Source organism: Canis lupus, chromosome 22 (assembly GCF_003254725.2).
Source record: "Canis lupus dingo isolate Sandy chromosome 22, ASM325472v2, whole genome shotgun sequence".
In the NCBI taxonomy this organism is placed as follows: Eukaryota; Metazoa; Chordata; class Mammalia; order Carnivora; family Canidae; genus Canis; species Canis lupus.
The window spans coordinates 15,647,707-15,670,402 of record NC_064264.1 but is presented as its reverse complement, the minus strand read 5'-3'; the positions used below and the strand labels follow the sequence as shown (position 1 = coordinate 15,670,402).

The window sequence follows — 22,696 nt, the reverse complement described above, 5'->3', positions numbered from 1 at the left end:
CCCTACATTTAGTATTCTATGATTATTTCCTGTTGGCTAACAATGTCCTTTCTAGATTTATACTAAAAAAAAAATGTTTTTTAATTTACTCAGTATTTGTGTACACCTGTCACGGTTTTATCTAGACTCTCAGGTATGTGAAATCAGCAGCAGTCATTTGTGCAGATGGTTCCACACAACAGATTTGCTCTTAGTTCCTTGGCCACGGTTCTCTCCCCCAGTCCAGTTTTCTTCGATGTCATCCGAACTGGCTGCTCTGGGCCTGGGACACAAGTCATCCTGGGAAATATTTTTGCCACTTTGCTGTTTTGTCCTCTCCCCTTTCCTAGATCCCATGTTTGTTTCTTTTTCTTAACTTACTTCCCTTCTTGACAAATGCACCCCTTCCAGTAGCTTTCTAAGAACCAGTGCTCATAAACTTAGATGTTCCTGTTCTATCTTCCTCTTTTTTTTTTATTTAATAAATTTATTTTTTATTGGTGTTCAATTTACCAACATACAGAATAACACCCAGTGCTCATCCCGTCAAGTGCCCCCCTCAGTGCCCGTCACCCATTCACCCCCACCGCCCACCCTCCTCCCCTTCCACCACCCCTAGTTCGTATCCCAGAGTTAGGAGTCTTTATGTTCTGTCTCCCTTTCTGATATTTCCTACCCATTTCTTCTCCCTTCCCTTCTATTCCCTTTCACTATTATTTATATTCCCCAAATGAATGAGAACATATAATGTTTGTCCTTCTCCGATTGACTTAATTTCACTCAGCATAATACCCTCCAGTTCCATCCACGTTGAAGCAAATGGTGGGTATTTGTCGTTTCTAATTGCTGAATAATATTCCATTGTATACATAAACCACATCTTCTTTATCCATTCATCTTTCGATGGACACTGAGGCCCCTCCCACAGTGTGGCTATTGTGGACATTGCTGCTAGAAACATCGGGGTGCAGGTGTCCCGGCGTTTCATTGCATCTGTATCTTTGGGGTAAATCCCCAGCAGTGCAATTGCTGGGTCGTAGGGCAGGTCTATTTTTAACTCTTTGAGGAACCTCCACACAGTTTTCCAGAGTGGCTGCACCAGTTCACATTCCCACCAACAGTGTAAGAGGGTTCCCTTTTCTCCGCATCCTCTCCAACATTTGTGGTTTCCTGCCTTGTTAATTTGCCCCATTCTCACTGGTGTGAGGTGGTATCTCATTGTGGTTTTGATTCGTATTTCCCTGATGGCAAGGGATGCAGAGCATTTTCACATGTGCTTGTTGGCCATGTCTATGTCTTCCTCTGTGAGATTTCTCTTCATATCTTTTGCCCATTTCATGATTGGATTGTTTCTTTGGTGTTGAGTTTAATAAGTTCTTTATATCTATCTTCCTCTTAAAGACAGTGTAACCATTTCTTCATTGGAACAACTTTCTCTTCAGAATTTGAAATCCATACCTTGTTTTCTGGAACTCAGTGTTGCTCTTGAGAAAGCCATTTCCATTCTGATTCGGGGTTATCTGTACTTTCTGTGTTGTACCTTTGCTTGGGAAAAGTGGAACAAGGGAAAGAATATGCTTTACTGTGTCCCCCACTGCCTCTTCCTGGTTCTCAAGGTACTGCCTCTCCTGATCCAGGCCTATGCACTTCTAGAGTACCACTGGCATTTATGAGGCAAGGATAAAGTCAACCCTGGTATTTCCAGGACCTTTCTCAGGGTCTGGCCCCTAGTGCTGAATATCTTCTGTAATATAGAAATGATTTCTGAAAATATAACTACAATTTTTGTCTGAATTTGAGGCCAGAATTTCCAGCTTATTATCAGAAGTTATCAGGAGGTCGCTGCTAGCACCGTGCACTCACATGTCCAAAAGGAAGCTCATTATCTTCAACATTTGTTCCCCACCAAACTAAATATTATTTTAAAACATTTTCATATTTTCTACTCTTCTAGTCATAGGCCCCTGAGACCTCGGACTTCTCTGACTCCTCAGTAGGCCACCCTCTGCTTGTCTGCATGTCCTATTGATTCTTCTTTAAGAGATAGCTCATCCTGAGCTCCCCCTCCTCCATTTTCCTTGACACTGTACGATTTTTGTAAATACCATTTACTAATTAAACAAGGTGAGGTGCTATTCAGGCACAGCAAAGCTTTGACTGTTAACAGCTAGTCTATTGATTTAAAAGAGTTCACAGCAGGAGAAAGGCTATAAATATTTTGGATATGAACTGACTTGTAGTTAGAGAAATTGAATTCTAGTCTACAATTAAAAAATAGTTAATTTTTGTTACTCTTTGTAGAGGAATAATGTATTAGAATGATATAAATATGAATTATTAGGTTTGTATTAGAATCATGTAAATATAAATCATTTCAATATTCAACTCAGGTTGGTTTTTATTCATATATTTGCCTTTGTACCTGCTGTTCCTTCTCCAGGTATGCTATTCTCTCTCTATGCTAATTCAGCAGGATACCTTATATCTCCAGTAATTCATACAAATCCCCCTCAATACTTATCACATTGTTCTGCTTTTTGAGGTCAGAGAACATGTATTGTTGACTCTTGGGACCTAGGTATTTCTGGTGCCTAATAATGTCCTGGCACATAGTAAGCCCTTAGTAAACATATATTGAATTAATATTCTAAATGCACTTTTAACATTTGGAATAACATCTCCATTATGTCTTTATCTTATGCATTGGATTATTTAAATACTGTTTAAAGGGCCTACTTCTGATAGATACTTCTGATGAGTTTCCCTTAGAAATGATGATAAGCACATAACAAAATACACTATACAAGTCCATTTATATTGTATCTAAAACAGTGCTTGAAGCATAATCAAATATTTCATAAACTTCCTTTAGTGCCCTATGGAATTCATTTATGAATTTATTTTCCTACATTTTTATATCACTTAACAATTTACCAAGTGCTCTCATTTGTATTATCTCATTTGATCCTCTCATTAACCCTAGATAGGTATTCTTTTTATTACACTTGCTGGGAACAATCATGTAAGGAGTCCAGTATCACACAGGTAGTTAGTTGAGAGCTCAGACTAGAACCAGTTATCTTCTTACTTCCATATTATATTCTTTCCATTAGGCACATGGGAATGAAGTCCAAGAAAAGCCATCAGCTCTGGGAAACAGGGGCACAGACATTCCAGCTACAGAGTGAAGGATAGGAGAGAGAAGGTGTGTGAAGAAAGTTGCCCTTAACTGAAGAACAGTTTGTGAAATTGGAAGAGATAAAATTAGAAACACAATTGGAATCAAGTGCTGGGGCAAGTGAAAGAGTTGAGACTTTATAATGTGGAAAGTGAGAGATATTGAAAATTTGTGACTGGAGGATTGAAGATCCTAGCTTGCTTTCGAGTTTACGTGCTTTATGGGATGAATTCAAATTTGGGATTAACTAGACGCATTGTAACTCCTAGCAACTCTTGCTATATTTCAGGTAAAAAGTAACTCAATTCTGGGCAGTGAACTTAAGTCAGAAAAGGAAACAAACGATCAATTCTTGAGATATTGGGGAGTGTGCACGAATAAGGTCTGGCAACCGAATGGATGTGTGAGACAAAGGAAGAGGAAGAAACAATACTAGGCTGTTTGTAGTGATGGTGGGAACATACTCATACCACTTCCCTGGTCTTCCTTCCACCTGTGACCTTTATTCTCCTGCATGAGTACCCTTCCCATTGGCCATATTAGTGCCTCCTTTGTTAATTTAGTCAATGTATATTAATAAGCACTCTCTAGGTAAGACTGTCATTTTGCTAGGTATTAAGGATAAACAAAAGCCATAACCTCTGTCCTGCATGAACTCAGTCTAGTGGCAGGAACTGTCAAGTAAATTATAGTGTAAGGGATTTATTGCTGTGGCTACCTCATGCCATTAAGACACAGAGGGGCACCCGGTTCAGCCCACATGATCAGGGAAGGGTTCTCCTTTCTGTCTTGAAGTAGGAGTTAGCTTGCTGAAGAAAAGGGAAGGATGTTCTGTGTAAAGAGAACAGCACATTCAAGGGCAAGAAGTACAGAATGTGATACTGGGACATATGTTGCTTAGTGAGTCTCAATGTGTCAGCATCTACCTCCTGAGAACATGGGATTAACCTACCTAATGATAATATAATTATCGCATTCAGGGAACTGAACATTGGTATAATACAGTTTTGTAATATCCAGCCCATTTTTAAATTTCCCCAATTATCCCAACAATATCATTTATAACTTTTATTATAGTCGAAGAGCTAATCAAAGATTGTGTATTGCATTTGGGTGTCCTAGCTCTTGAATCTCCCGTAATGCCCCTAATCTTTTTTTTCTTTCCCTCCCTCCCTCTCTCTGTCTCTCTCTCATTTTTCATAATTGATAGTCCTGAAGAACCCAGGCCAATCACTTCACAGAATGTTCCTCCCTATCATACTTTGCTCATACTTAGATTCAAGATAAATATTTTTTTGTGCAAAGTACTACACAGGTTGTGTCTTTCCCAGGGCACGCTTTCAGAAGGCAGTTGTTGTCAGTGTATACCATTACTGTTATATTTGATGTCAGATTTATTTATTTGGTTGAGGTGATATCTGCGAGATTTCTCTAAATCCTGTTCCCTCACAGCCTTATACCCAGTAGGTTTTGCACCCGTTGATTTCTGCCTCAATCAATTCTTACTTTGTGAGTTGTAATGTAGTAAATTTTCTATTTCCCCCTTATCTTTGGCACCTTTTGGTTGTCATTCTTCTCTAAAGAGGAACTTTCTCTTCCCCCATATTAATTTTTAATTTTTTAGTATCAGTATGGATGCATTATGGTTTCCCTCCCTCTGACTGTGTATAATAATCCATCCCTATTATCACTCATTTGGTGCTCAAATCCTCCTAAACCTGGTCAAGGCTAGCCTTCAGTCTGGCTCCCTTCTGCCCTTTTCACATATCCGTGTCTATCTGTGAGCACTTTCTTAAGAATTTTCTGGTGCATCAATACATTCCTGGCTTTTTTACACTTTTGGTCTCAGCCTCAGAATCGGCCATTTCTCTTAAGTTTTCTGGTTTTCATTAGGGTATTTAGAAACCAAGATCTGGAGACGAGGCGTGCTCATTGCTGCCACAGAGTCATTACTTCTGGGTTATTTTGGAAAGCTAGAAAAAGTGGGAGGGTTTTTTGTTTTGTTTTAAAACTCTGAGCTTATATGATGCTTGTAAATGCAATCCAACACTTCATGGTTCTTCCTCTCCTCCTATTCTATATTTGTACTTCCTTTCCCACTGTGAGTTTACTTGTCTGCTCAATCTTATAATACACACATAATGGTTTCAAAATCACACAGCCAATACCACTACCAACAGTAAACTTATTAAAGAAAGTTCAAATTTTCTTTGTAGTTCTTTGGTTTTGGTTTTTTTTTTTTTCCCCCTTAAAGTGTATGCCATTAATCTCATATTTGCTTTCTTAACATTTTAGGTTTTTAAAATGTTACCTTTTACTAAAATTATATACGCAACCTTGAATATGGGGCATTACTTGCAGTTCTTTTTTTTTTAAAAAAAAGTTTGAGTTTAAATTTTCAAAGATAGTTACTAATTAAGGTGTCTGAAATTTTTAATGTATTTTAATAGCCATCAAGCCACTTGAGAATTAAATTTACGTGTAAATTAACCTCCAAATACTCTACTTGTTACTCACCTTTTTTTTTTTAATTACACCTACAAAGTTTAGTACTTTTCTAAAAATATGAGATAGAACCAGATGGAAAGGGGCCAATACATATTTATATTCATATATCTGCTTATAAACTGTAAATGAGTTTGCTATCTGTACTCTACTGCATTCATTTGTCGTCTGTTCCCAATCAAGGGATTGCATCTCAATAAAAAAAATTTTAAATCCAAAGGAAAATAGTTTTCTATTACTTTAGATGTAACTATATCAGCCATACAAGTTCATAGAGAATCCTACAAATAATGTCTTTCTGAAGGACAAAAAAGTTTATTTCCTTGAATTGGGGTTTAAGTCAGTAGATTCTTTGAAGCTCTCCCCCCTACACACACACACACACACACACACACACTTCCTTTGAATAATATTTAGCATTGACAACGATAAGTAACTATGAATATTACAAGATAATCTGGTTTTGGAGAAAGGATTGGCTCTATCACCACATCCTTCATTAAATATATACAGAATATCAATTTAAACTAATCATAATGGGATGAAAAATCCTTCAGGTATTTGAGAGCCTCTTTGGGTTTATTTTTCATTATAGAAGACAAACTTTTCATACATTCCATGAAAGTTTGTAGTGATTGTTCTGTGTCACCGAAAGTCAGGAGATGGTTATCCTCTGATATGAAAAGGCAGTTGTTGGGAGCATGTTCACAATAGTTAACCTGGAAATATAATTTTGTACAATAAGTTTAGGCAGCAGAGTCTCGATAACAGCAACAAAAACATTCTCCTGCACCTGGTCGATTTTAGAATGGAAGCTGAAGCTTTGAAAATAACCCATTTCTACAAGGGAAATGTGATTTATGATAACCCGAGACACAGATATGACTAGAACCGCATCCTATTTAAAGTTATTGTGCTGCCAGACTATAAAATGCAGTCCTCTGAAGGGAATCAATGGAACCCAGTCCTCCTTAGTGGACAGTAACACAGGCACTAATGAGCCCCATTTCATTAAAAGATACTTGATTTATGAGAGAGTTAAAGTCCTATCTTGGTTTGAAATTGCTGGCTGAGTCCTGGCATCTGATCTTTCCTCCCCCTACCATCACCATCACCAGTTTCTGTGTACGCTTTGACATTGCTATGGTAACCCCGAGGGCTGATGGAATTCCCTGCATGTCTTTTCACAGAGGGTGATGAGACAGGAGTGATGGATAGTCTGCTGGAGGCTTTGCAGTCGGGCGCTGCCTTCCGCGACCGAAGAAAAAGGACGCCAAAGCCAAAAGGTGAACATTATACTTGTTTCATGTTACTTTCTAGGGAACTATCACAAAGAACAACCTTTTCCTTTTTTTTCCTTTTAATTCTTTTAAAGTCCTGTGTCAAGAATGTAGTGCTCTGGGCAACAACTCTTCAGAAGTTTCATGAGTTTGCTTAATCCTTCCCTTGCAATGACAAATGTCAGAGAGAGAAGCATTCCAGTTGGCCGGTGTCAGTAGCACATTAACAAACCAAAGCACTGAACCTCGAAAATCCTGATTAGTGTGACAAGTCTCATCTAAAGAACCATATGCACCTTATCCCAGTGGAGTTTACAGTAGCATAATTAAATGGGAAGTAAAAGTCATAACATCATGGCTTCAAGTATTTCAGGCTACTGAAGCATTGCTTTGGGTCTATCTAGATATATTTAACCTTTGAAAACAGTCTAATACTGTTAACACTTCTTGAGATGAAGAGACCTCTATATTAATTCTCTCTTTCTTCTTTTTTTTTTTTTTTTCAATAGATATTCGGCAAAGTCTCAGTCCCATGTCCCAGAGGCCTGTTCTGAAAGTTTGTAACCATGGTAATAAACTCTATTCATAAATTGCACTTTCTACTTATCTACTTTTATCCTGTTGATCTATTATTTTAATAGGCTGCTATGAAGGTTCTCATGTTTAGATATAACTATAGGAATAGAAATGTGCAGATGTACCTATTGCCCTGAGATTGTATTTTCATATATTCCATACATTATTGCCTGATGGTAGTATCTAGGGTTCTTCTTTCAGGTCTCGGATGAATTTTTAAAATTAGTGTTATTTGGAATTATTTGAAACCTCACATATTTTTGATCAGTGTTGTCCAATGTATCCTTTCAAAAAGAGTTTGCTCTCAAAGTAATATTGTACATAGTGGATTTGCTTTACATTTAGATACAATTTGAAATATCGAATCTGTTACCCATTTTACTCTACCACATTTGCCAGTATGGTTTGAAATACTGTGACCAGCATTTTGGCAAAATCATGAATACAGATGAACTTCATGTGCTCATTTTGTGGAAGGATGTACTAGAATCACTGTAAAGGTGAGTTAACTTAGTTTCAGATGTTTATCTGAGATTGATTGCTTTCAAAAGTCCCTAACCAATGCCTGCACACCCCTCTCCCACACAGAGCACTCTTTTTCTCTTCAAGGTGCCAATTCATGCTGGTTGGGTTTTATTTATGTTGATTCCCTTTCCCTCATTATTATGTTTTATGGGGTTCTGCTTACCTTCCATAGTTATAAACGAATTTATCAGTTACTATTGTCATTTATTCAGAGTGAGATTGTCATCAAAGTTAGCCAGTTTTATACATGGAAAAAGACTTGACAGATTTTCATTTAAGGATCGTTTTGGATACAGATGAGTTAAGTTCTGAAAGTGTTAATATGTGACTAGGTACAGAAACTTGTGTCAAATTTCTAGGGTAGCCTAAAAAAAACTATGATGTGAATAAGAAAGAGAAGTGAATGTGGGTAATTAATCTTAATAGATGGGTAGATGCATATTGTTCAAGGTAAAATGTTTAAATAGGTCTTTCTGGTATTTTCAACAGTCTGTTTTTTACTATTGTTTGGCCTTTCCCTTCTCTAATAGCAAAAGAAAGGAGCTATAGTGCTCCTACCACAGATATTCATTGTGGATAATTAAGTAATTCCTAACTTTGGGTTTATGATTTGGAGGCATTGTGACATGGTAAATAATGGCAAAATGTCTAGAGAATCAAGCTACCTTGAACCCGAGATTATTTTGTTTTGTAGATGAATAAATGGAAACTCAAAGAAGCTGCAAGCCTTCCCAAGAGTACAGGGCTAGTTAGTGACACAAATAGGACCAGAATGCAGTTCCGACTCCCATCACATTTCTTTTTTTGATTACATATAGGTATTTAGTATTATTTTTTATTCATAAAAAATTATATAACATAAACAATACAGCCCCCGTGGTGTGTCATTAAAGACCCACAGCCAGCACAATGATCATGAAATGATGATAATGGCATGCATATACCCATGCTATACTCAATTTAAATTAGATATTTTAGGTATTATGTGAGGAAGATTATTTAAGATAATTTTGTGCACTGGCCTTGGGGAACCCAGTCCTTTTCTGACAGTAATGTCAGTAGAGTGACCAGGCTACAAAGGGTTTTCCATAATTATAACTTATAAATTGTGCTGTTTTGGTCCATTGCATAAAAGCAGATGAACCTTGCGTTTCTGTCTTTACTCAAGTTGACATGTACTACCTGAAGTTCTAAGGCTATTGTGATAATTAAACTAATAGGTTATACAGCAAGGCAAAGGAGATAAATCACAAAGGTCAAATTCTTTTCTAATATAAATGTAGTGGAATAAAGTGTTTTTAACACTTATTTTCTATCAGTATTCCTGTTATGTTTTCCTTTCATATTTATAACCAAGTAGGGGAAAATTCAAATGACCAGTTAATCTTTAAGAACTCTGTATATAAAAATAGATTTATTAGATTAGATGTTGAAAAGTGCAGAATTTAAGGAAAGTATCATCATTGCAACAAGGATCATGATGATTGTTAGGAAAAAATGATATTTCAGAGTATTTTGTAATCTTGCTATTTCTAAAAGTTGCTTTTTGTTTTGAAAATGCTGAACTTATAACTCAACTATGTGAGTGAAATGTAACTTGAACCTATTTTACTTTTTTATCTGCTCTCATGTACTTAAAACTAATGTCTGATATTTTCTACCTGCTAATAGTAGTTCATATTATCTTATAAGCTGTTTTTTGAAGACATATAAGATTTCCTACAATTATTTTAAACTTACTAATATAATAAGCTAATGTCTATTGAGTTATTTGACTTACTAGATACCAAGCACCATGCAGAAATTTTATACATATCATCCTATTTCATCTTCACAACAATCCTATCAGATAGTATTCTTATCTCCATTTTATTGTTGAAAATAACTAAAGATTAAACAGGTCTGATAGTTTGCTTGTGGTCCTGTACCTAGTTTTAAACCTGAGCTGGGGTGGCCCCGGTGGCGCAGTGGCTTAGCGCCACCTGCAGCCTCAGGTGTGATCCTGGAGACCTGGGATCGAATCCCATGTCAAGCTCCCTGCAGGGAGCCTGCTTCTCCCTCTGCCTGTGTCTCTGCCTCTCTTTCTTTCTGTGTCTCTCATGAATAAATAAATAAAATCTTAAAAAAAATAAATAAATAAACCTGAGCTGACTTCTGATTCCAAATTCTTAATCTGTCTGCCATGCTGTACTCTGAATACATGGCTTAAATCAGCATCTATTTCTCTTCACACCCTTGAGCTATGAGCAATCTATGTACCTTTTTTTCTCTTCTTGATATAAGGTTGACCTATTGAGATAAATCTTTTCAGAGGTTTTCTAGCCTCTGGTATATCGTGTCTCTTGTTCCCAGATTTAACCACTAGGTATCACTCTTTACCAAGAATATCCCATCTTCTGGAATTATGACCGCTTTTATTTCTTTTAATAAACTCTGTATTAAAACACCTATATTAATTTTAGCCAACTTATACTCAGAAAGACCGTGGAACACTTATTTTGTATAGATTATAAGTACAGACTTAAATTATACCTGCAGACACAAGTGTAGTTGCAGACATAGGTCATCCTTTATTTCAGAATTAGAAGATAGATCCTGGGACCTTGCGGCTAAAATATCCCAGTGTATATTTTGGCAAAAGATGACCTCAAGCATTCCATCTACTACGGGCTTCAGAAGCACAGAAATTTTACATGCTGAGTAATCCAGTCCTTGTGCTATGCTCCAAACCCCTACCAAAAATACTTTGGTTAAAACTGTTACTTGTTTTATCTTTTGCTTTGCCTTTTTACAGCCTCAGCCAAAATTAAATATCCAGTATTTTTCCTTGCTAAACCTTTCATTCATTCATTAATTTAGCAAAATTTATTAATCACTTCTAGGCACTTAAAATATAGAGATACTCTCTAAGAGTTCATCATCTAGTTGGGACAGATGAGTAACAATTCCCATATATTTGGTTAATGCCAGGATAGAGGCAACAAAGCTTTGGGAATGCCTACAGGTGTGGAAGACCAGTCCAGACCTTATGAGGACAATCCAAACTTGACTTCTAGAAGGACCTGAAATCCGATTGAGTCTTGAGGGATGAGTAGAAGTGAGACCAGAAGCCCAAGGGCGAGTGTGAGCCAAGAAAGAGCAACAGCATGTGTGCACTTTCTAGGAGGTTCTCCAATGAACCCCAGTCTGCACTCTGGAAAATTATATGTTCTAATAACCCCGTGGCTTTCCCATTTTGCAGTAGTTATTTCCTATAAAATACTCAATGTCTGCCACAGTACTCATGAGTCTCATCAGGGTAGGGACAAGGCAATAAAAGATACCTGACTTACTGCTGTAACCTCAGCACTAAACTGCATTTGTGCTGACACATGGATGTTTACTAAGATGTGTTGAGTGAACAGACATGTTTATGTTTAAGTTTGAATGGAACAATTAATGTACTATATTGAGCAAAATCAGGTCGCTGGATGTCACCCAAATAAGTAGGATTTAATATTCTAATTGCTAAAGCTCCAGCTGTGAACACTGTTAACCCCCTCTCATCTCCTCCCTAAAATGTTATCTGTCATCAGAAGGAGCTATTTGATCATCAGTGGTCTGTGCTTCAAAAGGTGTTATATCAAATAGGGAGGATGCGGTTCAATCTTGATTGGATTATTCACTCCTTAGAAGTAGAGGGTTGCTTATTAATTAGATTTCTTTCCCTTGCTTAATCAAGCAGAGTTTAACAACAGTAAATAAAACAAAGGAAAGCTTCTGCTAATGAGTACAGGGGCATTATCTCATGTCTTTACTCAACACAGTGCATTCCAAATCTGAAGATTTTCTGTAGTCTGTGGAAAATAGTAAGATTTCCTTTTAAGTCAAGATAATCAAAGTATTTATTAATGCATTTTTATAAAGATCATACCACATTTGGGTGTCAGTAAATCAAATGGAAAGGACCAGATAGGAAAGAAGTATATGGAGAGTCTGCAAGACCAAGAATTTGGACTGTTGAGGTTTTTGGGCAGGAAACTGATAGGTCTGAGCAGGTTTTCTGGAACCAAAGTGACAAGTGTAGGAGAGGGGAAAAAATCAAAAGGACGTCATAGCCACCCTCGATGCTGACATGGATTGGCCACAAGGGATGGGGAGAGCTTTTCAAGGTTTGAGGAAAGAAGCCAGGTCTAGAGCTGTGGGTTAAGAAACCCTCACAGAGAACTGCTAACCCTATGTAGTAAGCTCAGGAGTTCTCTAAAAGGAAAATCTTTAAATCTCAAGAATGGCAAGTCAAAGGTTACACCTCATGTGGGTAACAATGTGACCAAGAAGCAAGATGAAGAAATGGGGAAGATTGCATGATAGTGGAGCCAACATTGCAAAGGTTGAAAGAAGACTTTCAAAGATTTGGTTTCCTCATTTTTCTGTCTACTTTTGTTATTTGTTTCTTTGTTTCCAAAACTTGATGGTATACCACTGAGTGACTAGTACTTTTCAGGATATGTTACGTCCTGCTCTTTTCCAGGACATCTCTTCCTCTTCATGCCATAAAATGTTCCCAACAAAGGTTTCTCAATTATGAACGGTGTAGCCACACCTTGTGGTACATCTGCCTGCAATTTGATTGCATCCTCATTAGAAGGTTCTCTTTTCATTAAGTAGTACAGTGGATTTTTTTTTCCTCAGTTAAATGGATATAGAGTAATCAGAAAGAATTCTATAAACTATATGCAATTAAAACCCCTAATGATAAAACTATTTAACTGTGACAAAATAAGATAAAACATAATCAAAATTTTAGGCAAACAAGTATTACACATTTTTAGTGAACATCCATAACCTAAACAAAATCTTGCTATATTATCTTTACACTAAATCAATTCTTAATAGCCTTAATTTGGATTTGATTATCTATTTTTACTCTTCCACTTATATATGGAGCTTTGAGAGATTTTTATAGAAATAAGATTGTATTGCCGCCAGGCACAGCTGCTCTGCTACTCTAAGATTTGAAGTCAGAATTAAATGTGAAGCTAGTTAGATATCTTTGAATTAGCATATTTCTCCACAAAATAAGGGAGGCACATAAGACAGGCTTTGTTGTTGATCTATCAAAACTTCACACATAACCACCCCACCCTTCCTAATCCACTCAGTCTTGGGTCCTCTTTATTTCTTGACCCGCCTTCCCCCAAACAAGAATTCATCTTGAGGCAGAATTATGAAATTCGTAAGGTTTTCAGTAGTGTCTACTGAACACCAGCTGCCATAAGGCTTGTTTGAAAACAATGAGGACAACAGCAGACCACTCCTTGCCTAGAGAACCTTATCTATCAAAAGTGAATTTTGACAACTACCATTTCTATTTCTTTAACTTGTATTCTGATTTAAAGTAGAAAGAGCCTAGAGAATAATAAAGTAAAATCATACGATTTTGCCAAATGTCATTGGCTCGGATTCTTGAGATTATTTTGTGTTCTCTTTCCCATGAATTTGTGCCTGCTAAATACCTAGGAAAGAAAGGAAGCTATTAAAATACTAATTGTTTTTGACACCCTTAGGCTGGAGCTTTCAAGCAGAATCAAATGCTACCTGTAACTGTCAAAGACTTAAATATTTTTTAAGATTTTTCTAGGCCAGGAGTAAAACAATTTGGGTGATTTCACATTTTCAAATATCAGTCTCTCCTATTTACTATGTAGTCAAGCAAAAGGAAGAATGGACTCAGCAGGGCTCCTGCCTAGGTAAGGATGCCCTGTGGGCATCAGGGAAAGGCCTTTCTAATTTATAGTCAAGGCAGGGACAACCTCCTAGCTTAGTCATTAGCATATAAACTCTTAAACACGAATAGGTTAAAAAAATCCTCAAGCAGTGAGGACTTCAAGTTGTTTTAAAAGGATATTTATGCAAGAAATAGCAAATGCCTTTCATTTAATGAGCATTCAGAAATGTATGCTGAAGGCTGGAACTAAATTGAGTGAAAAGGGATAAAGGACTACTGCATAAGGAAAGTAATGTCCTTGACTTCCCTGAAACAGTTGTTAGGATTAATATGTCTTTTGTTCTGTTTGTGTGCCATAGTGGACTATAATTACATGATCTTTCAAAATTTCTGGCCCACTCGAAATTTCTCCCTTTCTTCCTAACATAGGTTCAGAAGGAGTCAGTGCATAGACTTTAGAAACTTCTTGAACTCTAGCCTTGTGTTTTAGATTTTGTATTTGGGGATATTTTCTTCCCTGGTGACAGGATCTCTTGATTTGATCAAATTTTGTTCCACACCCCACCCCCGAAAGATTAAAGGAGAATTATTGATTTTGTTGCTTGGTTACTGGCTTATGTGTTGTTTGATCACTTTATTACTTTTCTCTATTTCCACATGTTATATTGTTACATGTATATCTTTAAAAGGAAGCCACTTTTACTGTAATTTTGTCACTTGAGAACTAAAGTTGCATTGACATAATCACAAATGGGGAAAACATGTCAAATCGTTGGCAGATCTACCATTTTAATGACAAACAAATTAAGATAAACATTTATGGTTCAGTGAAATGGTGCCACTACTGTGAAGCTTCCCCCAGGATCCGTAGAGGAGAAAGAAGGCAGCACTTGTGCCTAGGATGGTCACTAGGCTTCCTGGGTCTTCCAGGCAGGATGGTGTGCAGGGCTCATCTGGGCTACGCTCTTGGAGGAGGAGGCAAGGGCAAGAGGAGCCAGGGAAAAGCAGTCAGCAAAGCCATACGTGTCAAGGAGGCCTGGCAAAAAAAGGATAGGAGAGTGCCTGGATACAGATGGGCTTGAGAACATGGGGGCTGTTGTTCACCTCAGGAAGAGCAGTTTCAATAGAATGGTAGAAACTGAAGCCAGACAGCATTGGTTGGACGAGTGTCAGCTCCCCTTTCTAAGAGCCTGGATATGAAAGAAGAAAAAGAAGAGAAATAGCTAGGAATAGCTGGAACTAGAATGAGTCATGGTATAATGAGTAAGCTATGTTTCTTTGCCTTATGTGTGGCATTGGCTTTACCATCTTTGTATTCTGAAGGGAAGGGTGCTTTGGAGGGAGGGGTGAATATTTATAGTGGGATAGTGGTTAGAGTGAGGTTCCTGGGGATGACATGAGAGAGCACAGGTGTGGAAGGATGTACAGAGAGATCTGGAGGTCTTACCTGATGACATCTGTTTTCTCTGAGAACTAAGATAAAATGTCCCCTCCTGAAAATCTCTGAGTTGAAAGAGAGGCAAGGGTAATGGGGAGGCCAGGTGGCACATGACTTGCATGGACAGGGAGACAAAATCATGTTTGCATCAATGGTTCAGCTGAAGAGGAAGCCTATTAGGTAATGATAGCATTCTGTAAAGTCTGGGAAGAAGAAAAGTGGCTAAGGTGCTTCCCAGGTGCTGCAGTGAAGGGCAGTTGGTTTCCCAATAGCCTAAAAGTTCTAGAAGTTCATCTCCAAATGTAACCATACTGCTCAGTGTGGTAGAAGGCAGTGTGAGTGTGCTTCAGAGTACCAGTCAAGCAAAGTCGTCCCATTTTTTAAGAGGATAAGATATTTTATCCTTTAAAATAGTGTGGTAGTTCTTTAGGAAAGTAATGGAAACTGTTGGGGCATCTTACATGATGTGTGTTTCAGCATTGTTGGGGTGCTGTGTTATGTACGAGGCAAGCCTTCATTCTAACAGAGATGGATGGTGGCTCGTCTCCTTCACAGAGCGTGTCAACCATATTACAAGTCTGAGATCCTTTCCTATGAAAACAGCCCCTGGTACTAACCTAGTAATCACTAAGGTACATTCAATTTATTTTTATATTTTATGTATCATTAAAGGTCAGTTTGGAGGAGCCAGATACAGAAACCACTTTTCAAGATGGTTGTATTAAAACTGAATCTTTTGCGGGGCACCTGGTTAGCACAGTCAGTTAAGCATCCAACTCTTGGTTTCAGCACAGGTATAATGATCTCAGGGTCATGGGATTGAGCCCTGCATTGGGCTCTGCACTCAGTGGCGAGTCTGCTTAAGTTTCTCACTCCCTCTGTCCCTTCCCCCATGTACCTGCTCGCGCTCTCCCTCTCTCTCTCTCTCTCTCTCTCTTTCTCAAATAAATAAATCTTTTTTTAAAAAATCTTTTGCAAATGCCTGCCAGGCACATAGTAGTTACCTTAAAAAAGAGCAATAGCTGTTCTTATTCACTATGTGTGAAAACATAAAACTGGCCAGATTTCTGAATTCTGTCTGTAGAAGCCTTAAATTATCTAGCCAAGCAGTCTGACCTTGAAAGACAGCTTGGAGTCAGGCTTGGGATTTAGAGACAGACAGGCCTTGATTTGACTTTTTGACTTACTAAAAGGGTGATGATAGTGGGTTATTTAATCTTTGAATGTCCTCTTCCTCAGTTGTAAAACAGAGAAATTACACATTTCATAGACTATTAGGAAGATTTAGTAAAAGTATGGGAAAACTCTGTACTATATATAGTATTTAGACTGGAGTAGATGTTCAATAACTTCAATATCAGTTTTTCCTCATTCTTACCCCTTCTCTACCTATCTGCTGGGCTGCATTTGTCACTAGAAAGTTATAAATGCGTGAACAAAGTGACGGTAGTATGCAGAATGGGTGCCCTAATTAGAGAGGTTGAAATTTTCTTTCTATGAATAGTTCCTATATTGCACTTAAAATGCATTAATTGGTATGAGCTAGTTTAGAAGGGGAAAAAAAGAGGAAAAATTAAAAGACTACAGAGATTTTTAGTTTTAAAATGGGACAATAGAGATGTCCCCTTGGGAGTCATCACAGAACCACTAAGAGAAGGAATCACAAAAACCATTCTCAAGGCCTCTGAAACCAGGACATCTTTCACCTGGGACAACAACAACTAATGACAGAATAGAGTAGAAAATTCTACAGAGGGCAGCCCCAGTGGCTTAGCAGTTTAGTGCCGCCTTCAGCCCAGGGTGTGATCCTGGAGACCCAGGATCGAGTCCCACGTCGGGCTCCCAGCATGGAGCCTGCTTCTCTCTCTCTCTCTCTCTCTCTAATAAATAAAAAAATCTAAAAAAAAAAGAAAAAAGAAAAAAAAGAAAGAAAGAAAATTATACAGGAAGAGAATGCTGGAATCCAGATGTACTCTTTTCCAAGGTTACCATGACAAATTACCACAAAATAGGCGTCAGGGTAGGGGAGAGGCCTTAATAATTCTGGAGACTAGAAGTCTGAAGGTGCTGACAAGGTTGGTTCTTTCTGGAGGCTCTGAGGGAGAACTGTCTCCATCCCCTTTGTCCTTTCATGTTGCTCGTGGTGGCCAGCAGTCCTTGGTGTTCCTTGACTTACAGCTGGGTCCCTCAAATCTCTGCCTCTGTCTTCACATGACCTTCTCCCTGTCTCTGTCTCTTGACATGGCTATCATATCAGAACATTAATCATTTTGTTACAGGCACACTAATCAAGTTTGAGCTCCTCTTAACGTGATTACATCTGCAAAGGCTGTGTTTCCAAATAAGGTCACATTCACAGGTACCAGGTGTTAGGACTTCAGTATAATTGTTGAAGTGACAACAATTGTAGAGTGACACAATTGCTGGGGTGACAACAATTGTGGGGTGACACAATTGAATTCAACATGGTTGTTGACTTCGACATTGTTGAAGTGACTATTGTGGGGTGACAACAACTATGGGGTAACACAACAGGGGGTGACACAGTCCAACCCATAACAACATGTGACCCCAATGAAAAAACAGACTAATCTACTCACAGCTCCACATGAGTGTTCAGGAACCACAGGCAGGAGGAAGGAGGCATAGAGCTGAAAATGCAAGGATAGTGAGGGAGCAGTTCAGCCTCCAGCCAGACTTGTAAACAAATCCAGACTTGTAACCACTATGCTGCACTTATTCCTCCCCCACTCCCCATCTTGGCCTTTCCTCCATACCTCCAGGAAGTGAAAAGTATGCTCTTTATAAAAATTGTGCTAGAAGCTCTAGAATTAGAATACAAGCCAGAATTGAGGTACTCCACCAAAAACAGATTATGTGAATATAAAGGAAGGTCTTGAGGAGAAATGAATGGCAAAATCCTCTTTTGACTCCATCCTACCACCATAGGAGCCCATGCCTCCAAGTAGATGTCTGAATATCCCTTTTGAGGTAATGAACAGTCCAGAGAAAAAGCCATCAGATATTAACCTTTGGGCTCCCTTCCCTCAAAAAGTGCTAGCTTGCTGCAAGAACATCCCATGGAGAAGCTCACTAGTTAACAAACCTATCCCTCACTCAAAATGTTTGTTTGTTCTTAAATGTTAATTTGAGCCAGGGATTCATCATCTGACATTTGAGGAAATCATTCAACATGAAAAAAGAAGAGGAAAAAACAAACCAAACGAACTCTTAGTAGACAGACAAAATGTAGGGAATAGTACCATAATTAATATATATTAAACCATAATTATATACACACACACACATATATATACATATATAAAATCCTTTTTGTCATTGAGGTATAAAAGATGTGTGTATAAAAAAAGATTTAAAAAAAATCTTTCAGCCTTATTTGTATAATTGTGTATTTGTGTATAAATGTATAGTGAAATTTGGGGGGCAGGTATGGGAAGAGTAGCAGGTACTAAGAAAAAAAGGAAGAGGCAGTTTTAACTCTAGGGGAAAATAGAGATCTATAATTGTGGTACGCTGCTTGAATTTGACATAGCCTTGTGTACGATTTTACCGTCTTACTAATATAAACACTGTGGTAGCCAGACTGTAAGGTGGTCCCAATGATTACTGCCTCCTGCTGTTTGTATCCTTATGTAACCCACACCACAGATAGTTTCCAGGGTTAGTCTGTAACCAATTGAATATAGCAAAACTGATGATATTCACATCTGAGGTCAGGTTATAAAAGATACCATGGCTTCCACCTTGGTGGCTCTGTCTTCCTCCCTCTCTCTTGGTCCTGGGGGAAGCCATGTTGTTAGCAGCCCTTTTAAGACAACCTAAGGAAGCTAAGCTTTGGTCTGTCATAACAGGAAATCAATAAATAATGTCTAAAATTGATTAATCAAGAGATAGCAGGGAGTCAGAAACAAGGAACTGCTAAAAGACGAGGAACTAGAGGACTTTTCCATTTCTTTGTAAACTAAAAATTAACCTTAAAATTAAATTTGGGTATATTAAAGGTCTAATGGGCAATGGGCAAGCAACTGAGATAGGAAGACATCTCCAGGAGTAGCTTAGTTTGTCCCCATTAAAATACAACCAGAAGCCAAATCTCTTCTCTCATTCATTAGTTATCTTTTCTCCTAAAAGCTGCTGCTGCACTTGTATTTTTCCTTTTTCCTTTTCCCTCTTTCAGCACTGTGCATGAACCTAAATGGAACTTCTGTTTATCCTAGCTCTTAGCTTTTCATCTTTATATGATCCAGAAATGAAAGGGACTCTTGACAGTGCATTCCTAAAGACTGGTAGGGCATGATGAAGAGTCCATAATATAGTGCTTCTAGCTCAAGATAATGAATGTGTCTCTCCACATAACATGGCCACTCTCCCTACCTTTTTGCATGTGTTCTGGAGATACCATTGGCCAGCGATTTTGTAGCATGTATCTGAATCTTCTTTCCCATGTAATTCCTAATGTGAGAGAACATGGTGATGAGAATGAGTAATACAGAAAATCAAGTACCACTCTAGTTTGTTTCATAGAGTAAAGGTGATCTTTACTAGTGCTGCATGCTAACCTGGATCCACTGAATCCATAGAAAGCAAGAGACTGAAATGAGATTGGTATTTTGAAATAGTAACATTGGTTATAGTCATTGGATCTTTGTAAATAAATGTCTTCATCCATTACACTGGAGCTATTTGTGCTTTGAAGGGAAATGGTGGTATGACTACCTGTTACACAGTCCAGGTAAAGAGATAAATATTTTTTACTTTAAAAGGCTCTATAAATGTATTGAAGAAAGCATTGACATGCATTAAGAAAGCTGCATGTCCCATTGATTCCCAAGTAAATTAGAAGTTATTAGCGTTAGCCATGATGTACATTATTGTGATGTGACAGCATTTGGCTTAAACAGTTTCACCATTTATTACCACTGATATTAGAATAAATGATAATGATCATTAAGTGCTATGTACATCATCATTTAACTAATCATGCTTGCAATCTCCTTCTATTAGTCAAACCTCCTTTGGTTAATTAGTCAGAGTAGCTGTCTAATCCAGATTTCTAGAGGAATAATGAAATAAGGGAATATTGAGATATAGTTTTAAAAAAAAGTGCATCACCATTTACCTCATATATCAATTTTATTTACCTTCACCTAGTCCATTATAGCAGCCTCAAGGTTAAAAGATTCTGGCTTTTTTTTTTTTTTTCTTTTCTTTTTTTTTCTTTTCTTTTTTTTTGAAATACGATGATTAGGCCTATTAAATTATATGTACATACTTTTCTCATTAAAACACTTATGCAGCAGAAAAGTGCTAATATGATATGCAAATAAAAACAAAATCCTCATTTACCAACATATCCACATTGAAAGATGAACCAATAAGTACTGTTTAGATTTAGCATTAAAAATGTTAATAGCATCTTATATTTTAGTCCTGACAAGCCAATAACTCAATCTATAGAACTTCAAGGCTACAAATATAAGACACAACTAAGAAACTTTTATCATCAGTCCTTTTATTACTTCTTATTAATACAGTTAGCCTGAGGAGTTCTTAAGCTGATGTTTGATAAACCATGCACTAGGTTTTATTTAATTCAAAGCATATTTTATCACTGGGTTAAAAGAAAAAAAAATCGTATTTTCATATCTTTCCCTTAGTATTCCCCATGGCCCAAAGGAGGAGAAAAAAGAGAAAAGGATCTTTTAAAATTAATTGTGATCTGTCACCAGGCAACTGCTTAAATAAGAATGGTGATGCTCCATGTTTGAATGTGCAGACACCAGTAAAGGAAGGACAGGGAGCACATGAGATCCCTGGGATAGTCTCACAGGGCTCAGGGCCGAGGAAGGTGTTGCCCTGGATCCTGGGCTGCCCTGGCTGCCTGTGGTGGTAGCTTCCCCTCCACTAAGCCTCAGGTCTCCATCACTTCTTACACTCTGGTTCCTCCCCACTTGCTGGAGACTGGACATAACCTCATTACCCTCGGTTCTGTTAACCTCTTCAGTCACTGATCCCCATTCACTTCTGTCATATAAACAAAAAGACATGATCTCAGGGTGCGAGATAAATATATTCAGTCATGGAATGAGGTAAGGAAAGTTAATAACTTAGGTACTATGTTGTTGAAACTTGTAATATTTCTTAGAAATGAACTCTGTGTCTCCTACATATGTGCTTGAGAGTCAGCGAAAGAGAGGGTTTTGAGAGTAATTTTTTAAATTATTCTTTGGTGATGAGGTTTTATATCCTGCTGGTATACTCTCCTTGTGGTAGATTCTGTGCCTCTGCCCCCATGCCTATCTGTTCTGCAAAGTGTAATTTATTTTTTTCTTATTTTAGACCCATATGGTTCATCACATGTTCTTCTTCTAAACAGATCCCCAGCCCTATCTAGAATCTCTTTGTAGTTTTGCTCTAAGATCTTCTTTAACCCTGTTACTATCGTTTTTCTACAAATACCAAACACTATTTCCACTTTGAAAATCAGGAATAAAAGACTATAAATGTACAAATTCATGCCTCAGCAAAGCTCTCTCTGCTTTACTTAAGTATTGCACTATGTATAGCACTGAACTGGGAGGTTTTGTTGTATTTTGTTTAAACTTTCCTTATACTCTTTTGCTTCCTCCCTCATTTTAAATGAAAACTTTATATTGGGAAAGAACATAAATAGAAGTAAGTACACAGTGCCTAAGTATATGGCTTGATGAATGCTCACAATGTGAACTTACCTCTGTAACCAACACGGATCAACAAATGTGAGAAACCCAGGAGCCCCTCTTGCTCCTCCTGTTCATAACCTCACGTCGTTGCACACATATCCTGACTCTGACAGCATCAATTCATCCTGCTTTGTTCTTTTTATAAACGGGATCTATGCTTTGTATCCACCTTGTGTGAATTTGTAATTTGTTCATTCTTATTTTGTACTCCACTCTGATTATCCCATATTCCCCCCTGCCCTTTGTTGTTAGGTATTTATGTTATTTCTTGATTTTTGGCTAATACAAATAGTCTAAGAAAAAAAAAATAGTCTTGCTAAGAACATTCTTACATGTGTCTTTGGGCTCTGTCAGGTGTATACCTAGGAGTGCAGTTGCTCTTTCATTGAAAATTAAATAAATAAATAATATAATATAATATAATATATAATTTAATATAATATATATAATATATATTCAGATCTCGTAGATCCTGCACAACGCCCTTCCCTTCCAGAATGACTGTAGCAATTTATGCTTCCAGCAGCAATCAATGGGTGAGAGTTTCATTTCAACAACTTTCCTAGGGTATCTTATGGTGGTTTTAATATGCATTTTCCTCATGAGCAACTAGAACACCTTTTCATATGCTTATTGGCTTCTTGAATATCCTGCTGTGTGAAGTGCAGTTTTTTGCCTATTTCAAGTTTTTTGCCTATTTTTCTATTGGTTCACAAATGTTTTTCATATTGAGAATAGATTTTGATACAACTTAGAATTCCACCC

At 37.6% G+C, this 22,696-nt stretch overlaps 1 protein-coding gene across 16 annotated transcripts in view; it reads left to right on the top strand.

The window, feature by feature from the left end:
* Positions 1-22,696, top strand: part of DIAPH3 (diaphanous related formin 3) — a 506,600-nt gene that overhangs the window by 371,559 nt on the left and 112,345 nt on the right. For 14 of the 16 annotated variants that reach the window (XR_007405049.1, XR_007405048.1, XM_049099479.1 and 11 more), the window contains 2 exons: positions 6,853-6,948; positions 7,452-7,511. Coding sequence is in view for 13 of the 16 variants with exons in the window: in XM_049099479.1 (XP_048955436.1) it covers positions 6,853-6,948; positions 7,452-7,511 (156 nt within the window). In the remaining 3 variants the exon portion in view is untranslated. Of the gene's footprint in view, positions 1-3,092; positions 3,185-6,852; positions 6,949-7,451; positions 7,512-7,863; positions 7,890-22,696 lie in introns of those variants that run through there. The other 2 variants (XM_049099484.1, XR_007405050.1) reach the window with 2 other exon arrangements.